The sequence below is a fragment of the Mustela nigripes genome, chromosome X (genome assembly GCF_022355385.1).
Source record: "Mustela nigripes isolate SB6536 chromosome X, MUSNIG.SB6536, whole genome shotgun sequence".
NCBI classification, from domain to species: Eukaryota; Metazoa; Chordata; class Mammalia; order Carnivora; family Mustelidae; genus Mustela; species Mustela nigripes.
The window spans coordinates 36884829-36903024 of record NC_081575.1 but is presented as its reverse complement, the minus strand read 5'-3'; the positions used below and the strand labels follow the sequence as shown (position 1 = coordinate 36903024).

General features: G+C 42.3%; 1 protein-coding gene across 9 annotated transcripts in view; it reads left to right on the top strand.

Annotated features, from left to right (window-relative positions):
• Nucleotides 1-14825, top strand: part of PAK3 (p21 (RAC1) activated kinase 3) — a 241838-nt gene extending 227013 nt beyond the window's left edge. For all 9 annotated transcript variants that reach the window (XM_059384573.1, XM_059384574.1, XM_059384572.1 and 6 more), the window contains 2 exons: nucleotides 9101-9238; nucleotides 12846-14825. In XM_059384573.1, coding sequence (XP_059240556.1) covers nucleotides 9101-9238; nucleotides 12846-12935 — 228 coding nt within the window. In that variant the 3' untranslated portion in view covers nucleotides 12936-14825. The remainder of the gene's footprint in view (nucleotides 1-9100; nucleotides 9239-12845) is intronic.
• Nucleotides 14826-18196: the final 3371 nt, after the last annotated feature.

Here is an 18196-nt window from a genome sequence, read left to right as displayed (position 1 = left end):
CTTACCTCTGTAGCTGGGAGAAGCAAAGTGCTAACATCATCCCAACCAGCCTGATCTTTTTGGTGCTTCTTGCTCCTTCCTCCCTTTTCTTCCAACTCCTCTTCTTCTTCTTGACCCTCCTCTCCTTCTCCTTCTCCTTCCATAAGGAATTGCCTCAGTGCTTAGATGGCAAAATTCAGCATCACTTTTTTTTTTAAAAGATTTTATTTATTGTGCTCGCTTCGGCAGCACATATACTAAAGATTTTATTTATTTATTTGACAGAGAGAAATTACAAGTACACTGAGAGGCAGGCAGAGAGAGAAGGAAGCAGGCTCCCTGCTGAGCAGAGAGCCCGATGTGGGACTCGATCCCAGGACCCTGAGATCATGACCTGAGCCGAAGGCAGCGGCTTAACCCACTGAGCCACCCAGGCGCCCCTCAGCATCACTTTTCATCCAGGAGTGGCCGATAAATGTGACAGGATGAGACAAAGATCTTTCTGTTGTCTCTACCAGCTGTACACATTATGTGACTTGAAGAGTGAATCCTATTCCCTGGTCTGCCAGTCAGGAGCTCCATGATCTTGCATGGGTTACTTCCTGCTGGACCTCCATCTCCTCAGCACTCCAAACAAGTGGAAGTTGATGAAATTATTGGTCACCAGTGGACTTCACAAGGCCCTAGAATTCTGTGGAGCTCCTTGGGTTTAAAGGGCCCAAGGGGGAGGTCATGTGGCTCTTGATTCCACCAACACAGGTCCTCTTTCATTTGTTTTCCGTATTAGTCTTCCACATAAGCATGACTTAAATGGAAAGGAGAAATTCACGGGTCTCTTAACTCTGTGTTCTTAGGCTATAGATAAACTCCAGCCTTCCTTGCCTGTCAGAAGAGCTGTGGTTTGAGTGGGTATTGTCTTTAGGAGTGCTTTCAGGGAAGTGATCTCCAGGAAAGAGCTCAGAGGTGTTTCATCACCTCCTGAATAAATATGTGTCCCATAAAGAAGGAAGATCCCCCTTTTCCTACTAAGTGAAGATACTTGATCAGGATGGGAATGAAATCTACTGTAGAGGAAACCAGGCTGCCCCACTCTGACAGGACTCTTGGGTGAGAAACCTGGAAAAAGCATCATGGTGATAGAAATGCTCCAGCGATCCATGATCTACACTGTACTCTTGGATGTGACAGGGGAAGAATCAATCCCATTCTATTGGGTGAAGGGCTGTTCAGCTGACGAACTGCATATGAAGTAGCAGTTGAAACCAGTTTATGTGAGCAATCTAATGTTTGGCTCACAGATCATGCCACATTCGAGCCATTTTGATCCTAATACGGTCATTTGGAAAAGCCCCAAAGAAATGGGGAGTTGGTCCCTACCAGCTCTCATGTTCTGAAATGAAATGTGAGCAAATTTATAGTGTTCAGTGGTACCTTAGAACCAGAAATTCAATGTGGGTTGAAGAGAAAATAGGAGGTGGGAAAGTTGGTACAGCAAAACTGTATATAATGCTTTGAGAAATTTTATCTGGAAAGACCAGAGAAGTGGGGCAATAGCAGCAGAGTGAGGATCAGGTGCCCTGGGCCTCCCCAGTTCTTTAGACTTTGTCTTCATTTCCCTTCCCCAGTGTCCCACCAGCCACCTTCTCTGCCCATTGTCATTTGGCCCCTGTACTTGCCCTGTGTTCGTCTCCTCCTTCTGCTTCTTGCAGCTTTTCTTCTCCATGTCTAGCTCCATTTTGCTTCACTTCTTGTCTGTGTTTATACTTACCCCCATCCCCACTTCCAGATCCCCTCTGGTTCTCAACCTCAGGTTGCCACTCAGGCTGCCCAGGGTTTCATCCTGAGCACACATTGCTTGCTCCGTGTTTCTTGATAAGCACTATTAATCCTGAGAGGTTAGAACGAGCACACCCATTGTCAGAGTCATCTGGTCTTTATTTTCTGGCCATAGTCGGTCCTTGATGTTTGAAGGGAGAGCTCTAAAGCAAGGCCGACACCTAATCAGTCAGTGTTACCCAATTACTTTTTGCCATCAACCTGTAAGGGAAAAGGTCTTTAATAGGTTGATTTTAAAGGACTTTTTAAGGATTAAACAACAACAAGCCCCACCACCATCACCACCACCACTGTATTTTGGTGACAGATTAGAACTACTATGCAAGACAAGTAGGTAACAAAATTATGGCATAATGCTTATTCAGTTATCACACTGGACTGTTGGGATAAATAAGTCAACCTATGGAAGAAAACATCAGTTATAAAGTAATCACTTCTTTTTACACATTTGGTCCCATTCACTTTCTTCTTAGAAAGAAGAAAACATAAGGAAGGAAGAGAGAAAGCAAGGAAGAAAGGAAGGAGAGAAGGAAATGGAAGAAAAGAAAGAGAAGGAAGTGTCAGGACCTTTCATGAAATCCATAAACACATCAGAAGCAGCAGTATGCTCTGGCCTTTGACCTCTGAAATCCCAGGTCATGAGTAAACTAAGCCATAAGCTGTCAAGTCACTCATTGCTAAATCACTCTCGTAAAACACTCAAAGGTAGTTGGAAATTCTAAAATGAGAAAGGAACCAGGATAACAGGAGGCTCTAGGCAACAACAAGAGTACGAGCTGCTTATAAACTCTCAACATGGCTATAGACCCCGGGGAATATAGTGTGAAACCTTCTAAGTGGGGACCTGCCCTTTCTCCCCATTTCCAAACAAGTGAAGAATGACCTCAAGAGAGTCCATTTCCTCTGTAGAGGTAGAGGTGAAGTTGCTGACCATGCCTCATTTCTTGAAGAGCCCTTGTCTGCCTCTGCTAGGAGAATTCTTTCCTCAGAGACTGGGAACAGTGTGAGGTGGTATTTGCAGTGGCAAAAGCACAGACTCTGAACTCATATTCCCTGGATTCAAATATTGGCTCCCTCATTGGTAGTTGTGCGATACTGGACAAGTTATAATAATCCCACAGCCCTCAGTCCCTTCGTCTGTCTATTAGGAGTCATAATCAAGTCTATCTCAGGGGATTGTTGTGTGGATTAAATCACCTGATAGGAATCACTGAATAAATGTTACCTTTTAATACTTTAGATGGACATAGTATTTATAGAGATACTGAGACACAGATGAAAAGCCCTCTTGGTCTTATAGTTCAGTTAGAGTGTTTTGTTAGATTTTTGTCAGCTAGGCTGGGAGCCTTTCACCACGCATAACATAATTTCCATGGGAAAATGTGTTTTGGGTCCCAAATGTTGAATTTAGAAAGAAATGTTTGTACCACACCCCGTCGTCTTTGTAAATTGATTCTTTAGATCAATGCCGGAGACTCTCATGGTTACTAACACATTGCCATGTTAAGTCCTCTGGTTTGTTTTCTAGCATCTTAATCCAAACTTTATAAAGTGTTATAATGAACTTAAGTCACAAACTGAAGCTTTTTAATTAAATGGTTAGTCCTGTTGCAAAACTGCCTTAATGAAAATTTATTGGGTACATATGGTTTGTTTGGGGTCCTCTTTGGAGAAATGTGGTAACTTCTAAGATGACAGCATTGATCTTTTTTAACTGAGGAGATTGCCAACAAAGTCAATTGAATTATTCCTTCAACTGGGTAGGGTAGTTTTCTCTGAAGACTTAGGTAAATTTTAGTTGCACATAGGGGTCAGTGAAAATTGTGATGTTTGTGTGTGATTGCCAAGAGATTTAGAGTTATTAAGAATTCTAGAACATCAGGGATGCCTGGGTGGCTCAGTCGGTTGAGCGCCTAACTCTTGGTTTAGGGCTCAGGTCATGTTCTCAGGATTGTGAGTTCGAGCCTTGTGTCGGGCTCCATGCTCAACGGGGAGTCTGCTGGAGATTGTCTCTCTCCATCTCCCTCTGCCCCTCCTGTTCATGTGCACATGCTCTTTCTCTCTCTCAAATAAATAGATAAATATATCTTTAAAAAAAAATTCCAAAACATCAGAAACTTACAGGTAACATAGATATCACCATGAAGAAAGTCACCATTTTTGGCCCTAAGGTGGACTTTGTCACATTATCAAAAAAGGTCAGTAGGTCACAAGGCCTGCATTGCCTCACTGAGGGAATCAGGCAGATCTTGTTTAATGATGTAGCAAAAGATTAATCAAGAGCACTATCTCTGTGCAAGATCAGTCAGAGAAGACTTCAGTTCTGAACTATGTTTCAAGTTCCAGAGACCATAATTCTCTCCCCTTTCTCTCTGGGTTTACCCGCCCCACAGATTACCATGTTGTGGCCATCTTTTTCCAGTTTTCCCTCCCTTTGATGCCATCCCCTTCCATACTCTGCTCCTGGAGCTCTTTTCCTTCTGCCACACTGAGGGGCAGGTCATCAGAAGTTACCACGTGCCAGGCCTGTGCGACTCAGAAAAGGTGCCTTTGCTCATTCTCTGTGTATCTTCTTTTTTTGTTTTGTTTTGTTTTGTTTTGTTTTTCCTGTGTGTCTTCTTATATGTTTAATAGTTCCCTTTAGGCTCTGAGCTATAATACGCTGTGTAGCCAAGTCTGGGACATTCCCAGCTCGGTGAAATTGATTCAAATATTTTGGCTCTCATTTCGTTCAGCAACAAAAACATTTACTGGGCATCCGTTTGGGAGCTAGCAGCCATAAAATCCAGAGATACCCATGACACAATTCCTTCTTTCACAGTCCAGGAAGGCAGGCCTGGGAACAAGCAACAGGTGTTTACAATACAATGGGAAAATGGATGTCTGAACAGCTCTGGTGGCTGAAAGGAGGGGACAAATGGCTGACTCTATCTGCAGGGTTACCCACGCTCCTGGTTTGCTTGGGTTCACTACTACAGCCCAGAACAGTGCCCAGAAAACCAAGGTGTTGGTCACCCTCTGGGTCTGGGAGAGAGGGAGAAGCGGGAGAAGCCTTTAAAGAGGAAATGCCATGTGAACTAGAGCTTAAAGGGCAAAGAGAATTTCACCAGGCATTTCAGGGAAATGGGGCCAGTGTCGTAGGCAGATTTAATAGGACAGTGAAACTGCCTTGCATGGTATGTGAGCTTGGGCCAATGTGTGTACCTAGGTGAGTTCGAGGAAAGAAGGGCACACACTGAGGGCGACAAAGGTGGCAAGGGGCCCAGTCATGGAGGACCGTGCACGCCACGCCGCAGGATCCTTACTATGTCCTGTGGACTGCTGGTTTTCGGACAACAGCAGCAAGCCCTAGGTTCAAATAAAGCCTTGCTTGGAAGCCTAAATAAATAGAGAAAAAAAGAAAACTGTCTAGATTGAAACCTATACGTGGGGGCACAGACTCTCAATGTCTTTACAGTGTATCTCCCCGTCCTGCCTCTTTTCCTTCTCAGCTGCTCTCAAGGGGAATTTTGGGGGAGTCGAGTTGGAAAACCACATGTGTGGATCCCAGTTGGGGAGGGGTAGCCAACAAAGAGCTCTTATAACAGCCAGCTCATTTTCTTTGAGTGTTTTCCCTAACTCAGATAAAACCCAAACGTGATCCCTCAAGCCTCTCTTTTCCCTCAATCTTCCCTTCTGTACGACTTGACTTTGTTAGGAAAACCCTTTCTGCTGTGACTGTTGTAGTAGCCACAACTGTGTTTGTCTCCCATTAGCAAGGCAGTGGGTAGCAATTTTCTTTTTACAAAGATAGTACCCAGCTTACGCACAGGCCTTGTTCCAAAAGTTCATTTTTCAGTTAATCATTTGGAACTCAGAGTTCATTTTCCCATAGAAGCGGCATTATGCGTGGTGAGTATATTCCCAGGCGATTCCACAAAGGCCAGTTTAGCCCCTAATATAACTGAAAGTGTGGATTTTTTGCAATGGAAATTAGTTGGAAATAATACTGTTGCAATTAAAACGAAAACAATAGCTGGAAAAAAAATCGTCTGGGTTTTTGTTTCCCTCAAGGGGTAGAACTTGATGAAAAGCAGGTTTAATCCTCGGAAGACAAAAAACATAGATGAGGAGTTCTGTGTCAAGTTTGGCTGGCATAGCTTCTTACATTTATTTTTTCAGTAATGTTTTGGAGGGCTTTTTTTTTTTTTAATAATAATAAAAGCTATCACGTCCATTGTAGAAAATTTGGAAAATCAAAAAATATGTTTGGAACCTAAAGTCACGAGTAATCCTTCCACCCAGAGAGAACCCCTGGGAAAATATCAAGCCCAGCAAACACCAGAGTCATTCTTTTGGTAGAAATTCAGAAGAGGACATGCGTTCTCTGTGAAGCACTATAGAGGTTCATGGCATTGGCTCCATATGCTGATTCCCCTTCAGATCACAGAGCTTTCTGCTCCCGTGCTCCCGTGTGGCCCCAGCCCTACTCAGGCTGCACAACTCTGATGAAGGTCATTTGTAAATTCCTAAATGGAATGGAAAGAGGGGCATGCATTTCCTGAGGTAATGAGGCATGAGCTGAAGAAAGGTGAGGAGGACTATGCGTACTCATGAGGAATGAGATTACGTGGAGGAGAATGTATTGAGCCACAATGCTGAAAGGAAGGTAGGGAAATGAAAGCACGTAAGCATGCAGGCGGACCCAGGGAGCGTGGAGAAGGAGAAAAGCGGGGGATGTGGCTGTGGGTGTGGGTGCTTAGGACTGGGCACAGCTACAGAGCAGAAAAAAAAAAAAAAAAAAAGCAAGTGAAGGACAGTGAACATGGTGGAATTGTGGCCAGTGGAAATAAGACAGTTTCAGCAGGAGGCAACAAATGTAATAAGCACGTCAAGTGATTTTCTTTTAAATAAGGAAACAAAGATGGTTTGTGAGGACAGGTGCTTCGCATGCTAATCGTCCAAGAACAGAAACACCCTGTTTGAACTTAATGTAATATATCTGCTATGATCATGCACCACTTGACTTCAGCCTAATCGATGATTTCCTAAAAGCAGTTTATAAATGCATTCCTATTTCATACTGTTCTGGTTTTGTTTTTGTTTTTGTTTTTTAAAGTCAAGACTAGATGCACAACTGACTTATATCTTGGCTTGGAAGTCCCAATAGCCACCCTGTACATTTGCTGTACATCAGCAAAGGAATTGAAAAATCACAAAGGAGGGGTAGAGGGAAGAAGATATTGGTTTGGAGGAGGCTGTGTTTACATGTGTTGGGTTTTTTTGTTTTGTTTTGTTTTGTTTTTAATGTGCTGGGGGAAAAACCAGAAAGTTTCATCGTACTCTATAGAAACCTACGACATTGGAGTTCTCAGCCATCACCACATTAGAGAATCTCCCTCTATGAGATTCTGGGGCTCTTGTGTCTGGTGAGCTTACAATGCAGAGATTCTGGGTTAAGTGGGCCCCAAGTCCTGGGATAGTGGTTCTCAATGTTGGCTATGAATTGGAATCTCCTGGAGAACTTAAAAATCACCGATGCCTGCCTTCCATCCTCAAAGGTTTCCACTTCATTGGTTTAGGGTGAGAAACTGGGCACATGGGTCTTTTAAATTTCCCCAGGTGATTCCTATGTGCAAGCAATTCTGAGGACCTTTAGTTTGGTCCATTGTTTTAATTACCTAGGTGGATTAAACCGGTTCTCAAGTGTGGTCCTGGAACCAGCAGCTTCCACATTAACAGGGAATTTGCTTGAATACAAATCCTTTGGGCCCCTCTTCAAATTTACAGACTCAGAAATTCTATGGGTGACCTAGGAATTTGTTTTAACAAGCCTTCTAGATGATTCTGATTCATCCTAGAGGTTGACAGCCACTGGACAAAACAGCCCTTCCTAACCTTTTCTAACGTACACCTGTGGAAATTCCCAGGAGGGAGGAGACAAGTCTGTATCAGCTGATGAAAACTGGTCCAGGAAAGGACTTTGATAGAAATACTTATAATAATAATAGTAGGAGCCATTGTGGGCAAAGGGGAAAAGGGTTGGGGTAGGGGGCAGAATAATTGGCTACAAAACCCAGGCAAATTCAGGAGGGAGCATGGCTTCATAACAGTTAAGGCACTGTTCATCTAGGCAGACATAACCCTGGTGGCAGTACCTGTAGGGAAAACTCTTACTTATCCTTCAAAACCCTTTTCAGATGCCAACCTCCTCTGTGAAGCTTCCTCTGAGCTCTAGGGTAAATGGCTTCCTCCTTGTATTGAACACTTACTCTATCCTTCCATTAGCTCTTGTCTCACTGTATTATAGCTACTTATGTCTCGCTCCCTCACTCAATTGTGTGCTCTTTGAAAGCAGGGCATCCTCTTACTCATCTTTGGGTATCTATCTTATTTTGGCCATCATGAGCCTTCAAAAGATGGGTTTACCTTTGTGAATTAATCAGGGACCTGGATCCCTCTCTCGCCCCTGAAGGCAAGGACCCTGGATTCCATCAGCACGCAGTGAGTCCATTAGTCTCTCAGGGGCCAGCCCTACAGAACAAAAATCTCAGAGATCTATTAGCAACTGGTTATTTTTACAGAGGATGCATACTTGTCAGGTTTCAAGACTCCTAATATCAACTTTTCTCATGTTTTCTCTTAGTATAGGTAGACTTTCATGAGAAATCTACTTCTAATCTATAGGGATACATCTGCCACAGGACAAAAGTACTTGAGTCCTTGGGTCTCACAGGTTACTTTTCATCCAGGCCCTACGATCCTCTGGTTCTTTGTGCTTCTCTAATTCTGTAATGTACTCTGTTCATCCCTGGTCGGCTCACCGGCATTCTTCAAACAAGATAAACACTTAGTAAATTACAATCACTTTCGTCACCATGCCCTCTGGAGGTTGTACGCAGGTCAACATGATTGGGTGTACCCATGTTCCCCAAATCTTCAGAGTCACAGATGCACAGGCAATCCCTAGGCTTAATTTCCTAGGTGGCTAATCACTCATTCATTATAAGTGGCTTTGTACTGCCTTAACTCTCAAAAGGACAACCTTATAACTTTATTTCCAACATTTTCAGGGTGGGGCCCCTCAATGTCACCTCAGTTACTGCCAAAATGAATGATTTCTAAATGTTATAGACACTTTGAAATATATGCCAGTGTCATTCTCTAAAATGGAACTTTTAAGACCCAGAGTCTAAACTGGAAGAAACTGGATTTGTACCTTCTGTGCCAACTCACGATCCTAATTTGTGTGTGCTGAATGGGTTTTTCTGTTTTTTCTTTTTCCTCTTTTTTTTCTTTCCTGTAGGCATTATATCTGATAGCCACTAATGGAACCCCAGAGCTCCAGAATCCCGAGAGACTGTCAGCTGTGTTCCGTGACTTTTTAAATCGTTGTCTTGAGATGGATGTGGACAGGCGAGGATCTGCCAAGGAGCTTTTGCAGGTGAAAATAAAATAGGACAATTACAAAGACAGAGCGATTATATTGAGCTTTTCCATCTCAGCGTGTGACAGTAAGAGAGCTGTGCCAAGAGATGTCTAGTTTGAGTTGGGCTGTACCCATTTGATTTTAGGCCACAGGCACCTAAGTAGGGGCATGCGTCTAAGACATGATTGATTGGCATGTTGCCCTTCTTCTGAGAAGCTGGCGGTTTAATCTATAAATCTTTTTTGTTCTTCCTGGAGTCTTATTTTGCAAGGGAAAAAGAAAACTATGAAACCTCTGGTGTTGCTGTTTTGTTCTAAACTTTACTTGTGCCCCTGGATGTTGTGTGCAGGTGTTCTTGGCCGGAGGTAATTCTCTACATAACTATGCAATTATTTCCATGGCATTTGCTACTCTAATGCTTTACTGGTCAAAGCCCCTTTGCTTGTGATGCCAAATGGCAGGCACCTGCTTGCCTGGGTGAGTACCATCCAGTGGTGAGTGCCTCTGTAACCATTTGTCCTTTTCATGGCTCTCAGGGATTCGTCTAGCTGATGATCATGAGTACCAATTGTGTGTCAAATTCCTTACACACATTATCTCCTCGAATTCTGAAAACAACTCTGTAGGGTAGGTGGGATTATCCAGTGTTACAGATGTAGAAATTGAGGCTTACACAGCCATCGAGTGGCAAAACTGGAATTTGAGCCCCGGATTGTCTGACTCACCCCCGCACAAACCCGCAAACTGATTTAGAGAAAAAAATATATACTTACATGGATAAAATAACACATGCCCAGGATGACACATAGAACTCCAGCGCTGGGGACCATTCTTCGGAACATGTGTCAAGCCCTGGACCCTCCAAGACTGCATATTCTCTCTGTGACTTTGAACACTTAATCCAGTTAAACACAAGGAGCTATTTGGTTACTTAGGGTATTAACCCCAAGCTCAGTCTGTTCCAGGCAAAAAAGAGAAAAAAAAATCATTCTTACTGCTTCTGAAACCCCTCCAGAGATGGAAAGCCAACCCCCAGGTCAAAAATAACCCATCCCAACCCAAATCACACCTGGGATAAACTGAGTTCCAGGAATCAAAAGGGCTACACCTTCACTTTTCTGCTGTGAGCATTTCACAGGCTGTTCCAGGGGCTTGAATTTCAAATCTGCAATGGCCCTTCATTGATCCTCTCTTTAAGCCAGCTTCAAATCTCAAATGAAAAAACCTGAACTTCAGAGTGCCTCACTCCCACCTCTTCACCGCTCCCACCACCAGAGACACACCCTGGTACACGTTCCAAGGAGAAGTGATGAGATGGGTTCTCTCAATGCAGTTACACAGTTATATAGATCATTGAGTTGGTTCCTTTCCCAGCAGCACTTTGATCTGAAACAGTCAGCTAAGTAATGGGCAAAACTATATTCTGAGTCTAAATTGAATAGTTTGTTTGTTGCCTCTTTCCATTTACATGTTAACAATAACCTGTGTATTGCCCAAAGTCCATAGAACACTGTTCTCTGACTCCAGCCTATCACTGCCCATTTCAGGGGCTAGAAAACAGAGGAATGCATGATATTCCTCTGCCCTCCCTAGAAGAGCTGAGAAAAGACACAGGTCTTGAGTGTTCATGTGCCTTTCTGTATGGCCTAAGTCAAGTCTCTGTCCATCAACTGACGTTTTTTGAGCAACTTCAATGAGCAAGGCTCACTGCAGTGGACAATAAAAACCCTAGAGGCATGATTCCTACTCTCTGGAAGTTCACAATGTCCTTGGGTATATGAAAAAAACAACACAAGGTTTTTTAAAGATTCTTCAAACCCAGGGGCTAATCCTACAATAAAGACCATGGTTGATTAGAGAAATACTTCTATAGGTGATGGTGATCAGAAAGTGTCTACAAATGGGGAAGAGTTCTGCTTAGTCTTGAAGGACAAAGCAGCTTTAACTGGTTGAGGTAAACAAGGGAAGAGATTTCAGATGGAAGGATTATAGTGTGACCTAAGGCATAGGTTGAGGCAAGGTTGAAGGTCACAGAAAATAAAGCAGACAGCCAAAGCAAAGAGGTGCAGTCAGGAGACTGTAAGAGATAGGGCCATAGAGGGTCTTGAACACCAGGCTATAGAACTGGAGGGGCTGTAGCCAGTGGGAAACCCTGAACATATCTGAGGGATGACCTGGCAACAGCTTTGTTTAGGAAGGTGAATCTGGTGGAATACAATAAGAATTAACAACAGGACAAAATGGCGGCAGAAAGATCAAGAAGGACTTATGGTTGTAGTCAAGGGTTCAATTGATTTGGGCTGACCTAGGGAAGGCAAGAGATAATGGTAGAAAGCATTGAGAAGAAGGTACTCGATAGGTGATTACATGTAGAACCTAAGGGAGAAGAAGACAAAAGTGACTTCAGAATATCAAACCAATGGTAGCATGCAGTAAAAGCAAAAATGATGAAGGATAACTACCATGGCTAATATTTCTTGGCCTCTGTATAGCTTATAAGGAACTGTCACTTACTTACCTCATCTAACCATTGTCATAAGCAGAAGAGAGATTTAAATATAGGTTCCGAAGCCTCTGTAGCTTACATCACACGAGTGCCCTGTTTGGGAGCCTTTTTAACATACCTTTTTTAAATGTTGACTTCAAGAGGACAGAAGGACATTTGGGAAGGAGATACCCACTAGGCAAATGGAGAACTAGGACCAGACTCCAGGAAAGGGATTAGGTCACACCATATTGATTTGGGAGTCATCCCTGTAAAGCTGATGAGAGGTCAAAACCATGAATCATGGGGCACCTGGGTGGCTCAGTGGTTTAAGCCTCTGCCTTCGGCTCAGGTCATGATCTCAGGGTCCTGGGATCGAGCCCCACGTCGGGCTCTCTGCTCAGCGGGGAGCCTGCTTCCCCCTCTCCCTCTGCCTGCCTCTCTGCCTACTTGTGATCTCTCTCTATCAAATAAATAAATAAAAATCTTAAAAAAAAACCCATGAATCAAAGTGAGCACTCAGAGGAATTAAGTTGGAAAAAGAACAGGATGAGCACTGAGCTCTGGAAGGTGGGAGAAGGAAGGGTAAGCAGGGAAGAAGCTAGAAGGAGAGGAGTCAGTGAGTGTGCATAGGCAAGAGAACCAAGCTGTAGAATGTCACAGGTTCCCAACGAGGAAAACTTTTCCAAAAAGGAAGGGGTATTCATTTGTATTACATACTACAGAGGGGCCAAAAGAGAAATGGTGGAAGCACAGCTCTGGGTTTTAGCATTTGAGAAGCCATTGGCTTCAGGGTCAAGGGCCCCCAAAGCATGAGAGCTGCCCCAGTTAAATGTCTCGGTTTGAGACAATCAGCAAATGAGATGGTTGCAAACATAGTGGACTTTTCATAAGACCCTCGACTCTGAGTTTCTGGCTCTGCCAATCAGCTGCCATAGGATTTCATGACCCTGAATGACAAGAACATCTGAAGGTCAAAAGCTGGCACTGTTTTTAATAAAATCATGTTTAATCAGATGCTCAAGATACATTTATCTGAGTGAAAAAAGGGCTGCTTGACAATGTAAAGTAATATACTTGTTGGAGGAAAGGATCCCAGTAATTCCTCCTCTTCTTTTTTTTTTTTTCCTTTTGTAGCATCCATTTTTAAAATTAGCCAAGCCTCTCTCCAGCCTGACTCCTCTGATTATCGCTGCAAAAGAAGCAATTAAGAACAGCAGCCGCTAGGACTGCGAGCCTTACCCCACACCATCTCCCTCCTGAGTAAGACTGAACTGAAACTCTGCTGCAGGAAAAGATGGAAGAAAAGACAGTCAACTGGGGTGGGGGGCGGGGATCTTTAACTTTCAAATGAATAGAAACTTCTTATAACCCTTTTTCCTACTCCCTCAGATTATGTAATTTATTTGTAAGCCTGAATCGCAGCCCGACCAGGGCAGCAATGTCGAAGTGGCCGTCAAGTGGTCCCTTCTACCGTGAAGCGAAAGAGCCAGTAGTGAATCCCCTCATTTTGTGCATTCACTTTGAAGAAAAAAAGGGTTTCTCAAAGATGCACACTCCCTCTTCATAGTGTCGTGTTCGTTTTTAAGTTAGAGAGTAGTCCCTCTTGCATTTGAATCTCCTTCAAAACTCCTTACCTAATGTGATGTTTTTCACTTGCATTGTCATTAGATGTCCAGAAAAAAAAATGTCAAAACTTTTTTTTTTAAAAAGAAAGCAAAAAGCAAAAAGCAAAAAGCAAAAACAAAACCAAAAAAAACCACAAAAAACAAAATGAAACAAACAAACAAAAAATACCCCAGAGCAAGTACTGTGTGAACATGTGGAAGTCCATGCCCCTAATAGAGTTGCAATTTTTTATTCTTCTTCTATAGTGGTGGCTTGGTTTGTGTACCTGTTTTTCTGCATTTGTATTGGAAAAGGTTTCTTTTCAGGCATTTTTCCAAAAGCAGAGAGGAATATGTATGTTCAGGAAGGGCTTTTAAAAACTGTCCACCCAAATAATGCTCAAATGGTGAGATCCTGTCACATTTTCATGACGATGCTTAAGATAGTTGACGTATCATTTCTGTAAACCAGCTTGTTCATCTTTGTGATGCCTGACAAAGGACACACTGAAACTTATGGCCTTCCTATTGGGTGAGTCCAGGTCCTCAACCTTGGAAACCCTGATAGGAGAAACCATTCTTAAAGCTGGGACTTTCTCTGGGAACTAAAAGGAATGCAAGAGGAGTGTGCAATACTGAGATCTTTGTTGGACAGAAAGAAACAAAAATCAAGAGACCTAATTTAGTCCTCTCTTGTGCTTGTGGGACATAGGCATTGTCAAATAGGCACATTAGGAAGACATAGACCCATTAGCCAACATTTGCTTATGATCAGAATCATGTGACATGTTATAACATTTTTTAAATATCTTAAAAGACCTGGAGAACAGAGATTTTGTAAGTATTCGGCCCTGTCAGGAATGAGAGGTCTGTGAAAACTATATCCCAGTCAACATTTGGCTCCAAGTATTTGCTCCCATTTTCCCTCTGTCTCACTGATTTCTATTTCAGGATATAGCATGGTCAGCCATCATCCTCTGAGCTTTTGAATTTCAAAAACATGTTCAGACAGATCTGGAAATTCTCCAGTAAAAAATAATTAGGGTTTGTACTCATAGATCTCAAGAAGTAGCAGTCCAACCATGTATATACTTATTAAAAATCTAATGGTTGGCACTTCCTGAATCTTCTGAGAGCAGAAAAATATCTGGAGGGTGGCTGCATAGAAAAAGGATAAGCTTCTCTTTAAATGTATTTTCACTTTTGTAAATTCTGCAAAGTAGCCTCTCTAAGCCTTGGAGAAGCTGACAGTTGATGCGATAGAAGGCTTCTTGATTTGTAACATACGAGAATCTGAATAAGAACATATCTACATTCAGCAAGAGAGAGAAAGAGATCAATGGCCTGGGCCTCTCTTCTTCTCTGCTAAGGTACATCTGTCCATCTAACCATCCATCCATTCCTTAAAATGCAAGCAGTTTCTTTAAAGAGTTTCTGCTAACCATACAGTACACGTGTTTATGTTTAGGAAATGGCACCACTGGTGGATTTCCTATTTTCTTTTTTTTTTTTTTTTATGATAGAAGTAGGGAGGAATTCCCCCCCCCCCCCCCCCAGAAAACATCCACAGTGAAAGAAAACAGATGGGAAAAAAAATTAAATGGCAACATTCATTTGAAGCATGCTGTGTTCTACTTTGCAAAAAGGTAGTTGGGCCTGAAATTTTTAATGCCTCACTGTTCTAATGAGAGAGAGAGAGAGAGAGAGAGAGAGAGAGAGGCCTTAGTTTTTATTTCATTTAAAGTTAAATATTTTTTTAATGTTTCATTCCTAGTACCAGGGAATTCGATGAAATAATACCTGGGGTGTGAATAGAATTCAGTACACTAACTCCACCTTGCCAGTGGAGATAACCACAAAGCTTGTCAGGAGAACCTAGTTTTTGATTAGTGACCCTTATGTCAAAAAGGCCTTTTTGGCAGGGAGAGACCTGGAGCAGTGTTCCAGAAAAATGGTTGCTCTTTGATGCCTTCAGTTTTGCATATTAACAATGAGGAGCCAGAGACTTCTTCACCATATCCCCATTGTACCAAGATTCTATGGTAATATAGTGCAGTAGGATTTATCCTTAAAGATTTGTATCTATGTAATTTTTAAATGAGAACAGCTTCTAAAGCCCCTCCCCCATGTTGGAGAGTTTTGTATATTTCTAATAAGTATTAGTGAGAAGCTGTTTCTCCTGCCAAAATGGTGGTGAAGGATTCATATTGGGTACACTTGAACAACTTGGACTCCAGGTGGTTAATCGTTTATTCCCTTTCTCTGGATTTTTTTTTTAAGCTCATCTTGACACAGATGAGTCTCTCCAGATCTTTAAAGTTGCTAGGGTGCCCAGAGATAATGAGGGCACTTTGTGGAATGTTGATTCCAAAATGTCCTGAGATAGGGATAGGGCAGTGGGAAAGTCAGGGAAGGGTGAGAAGCACAGTAGAGATTATTTATTTAAGAAAGAACATTCATGTAGCAAGGATCCGGTACATTGTCATGATCCCACAAGGATTTTTTTGGATGACACAATCCCCTCAAATCAGTCACCATGCTGGGTAATGACTTCGTTCTTGCTGATCTCGTCTATGTGTCACTGTAAATATTTGTGTGTCCATGTTCCGTTTTGGCTACTGGTTGGCCAAGTCATGTAAGAAGATTTAACTCAAGTATTTATTCTTTAATTGTGTTACTCAGATTTCTTCAGGCTTGTGGATTGCACCCCCAATGTTGAGTTTTAACCACCTGATCCCCCACATCTATCCCTCCCCTATGAAGCACATTCCATTGCTAAAAGAAAAAGAAATATGAAATTGCTTCCTGTCTTCTGTATAACTGTTTTTGATAGTTTGAGATGTTTGTCTATAAAGGTTATTTCTCAGCTCAAAGATCGTGTAAATAACTATATTCCTTTGCTCAGTGGGTTATTTCTAATGAGGCTGCCAGTTCTCAGAATCTATCAGATCACTTTTAAATAACATAAACAGGGATTACAACTTTGTCAAACTAAGTGCGCATAACGGACAAAGACTGGGAACACAGGTTGTTGAAATCAGTTGTGTTAGGGTGGTGGAATTATGCAAAAACATTTTTTTTCCTCTTAAAATTTCATTTGGTGTTGTTATCATATTGCTTTATAATAAATAAACAGCAGAAAGGGGGCTATAGAGACATAGAGAAGACGCCAGAAGCAGATGTCTTCTGGCCAGAGCCCAAAGCATGCAGGGCACAGATATTTGCTAGTTACAATTAATTCCATAGCCTTCATATTTGCCTGGGTGCTGAGGTTGGCACACACTCAGGTATGGCACATGCTTTCTTAGGGGACTCTTATCTCTAAGTGGAACCTAGGGAGATGTTGCTTTTCGAACTCCCGACACATCCTTCTGCTTTAAAAGTGGCCGCCTTTCACTTGGGCGTGGCAAGGAGATTTCTGTTTAGGTTACTGTAGATTGGGTGGGATGACATTTTATTCACCCCCTTGAAAACATCTGGTTCGGGCATCCCCCCTCTGGCTCATGTTAGCAGATTTTCAGGTTGAATTTTAGAAGCAGAGAAGGATGAATCCCCTAGCTCCCACCATGTCCTTGTCTTGTATCATTCAGGTAGGGTTCTCCTGTTAGTGACCAGTGGGCAAGTCCCTTTGATTTCAATAGAAGTTATGACTTGCAATTAAAAGCTAACTGTGAAAACATGAAGACAAATATTTTGAGCCACCTTTGTCTGTTGGGCTTCAGTTCCTGTTAGCTTTGGCCGGAGATGGCCTCCATGTGCTTTTCATGTCACCTGATTTATAGGTTGTGAGCAGTGACTACTGTCGTTTTTAAAGAGCAAGAGGGAGACCATCTATCCCAAGAGAGGAATTTTTCTCTAACTCACCAAAGTAATTGTAGGTGATGAGTTTTATAATGAGATAGCGGTCTCAGATGTTACTCACTTTCCCCAAGAGCCGACTTTATACCTGGAGAACCCACTTTTCATTGACCATCCTCAACATAAAAATGCTTCCAGGAGTTCTGATCCCTGCCTTCCCCACTCAAATCTTCATGGTCCTTTTCTGAGCTACTTGCAGTTGATATTCAGGTATACACAGGCATGGCCAGTGATACAAGCTTCTCCCAGTCTCTGAGCAAGAGCAAGAGGACTGAAACTCAGCATTTGTAAATGGATGATCTAATAGGCCTGGGATTTCAAGTGAACTTTACATGCAATTCTGAACATATATTTGCATGTGGCTTGGGAAGGAAAGACATGGTACCTTGGAAGAAATGGAAATATTTTTCCTAAGAAAGAATTTTTCATAAGAGATTTGGTTCCAATATAATCCTTTCTGTTGGTTAGCTTTAATTGTCTCACTCCTTTTCTGACCCTTTACTGACCAAATGAATATTGCCCAACTCCTCATGCATTGGGATGTCTGCTTGATATTACACAATATCTCACTGAATCTGCAAATGCGGGAATGTAGCTAGCATCTCCATGTGCATACTTCCATGTGCAAGCCTATGTTACAAGTAGCATTTCCTGCCATGTAGTACAGTCAGACTTGCAGGATAAACTGATAGAAACTGGTTAGTGCTCTCAGAGTTTCCTTGGAAGCTGCCATCAGGTGACTGCAACCAGCAGTGAGGGAGGTACCGTGTTCACGCGGTTTAGTACCTGAGAGGAAATCAACAATTATAAAGAAGCTGGCAGACAAAGTGGAAGGAGTATGAGACTAGGAACAAGGAGACCTGGATTCTAATATAGGGTCTGTTGCTCACTTTTTTTTTTTTTTTACATTAAAACACTTTTCTCAATTTATTTCCACACATGGATACATTGTCTTGCTAAAACATATGATACTCAGTGGTAGACATCATGACACTTCATCCTTCAATCTTCCTTCAACAAATA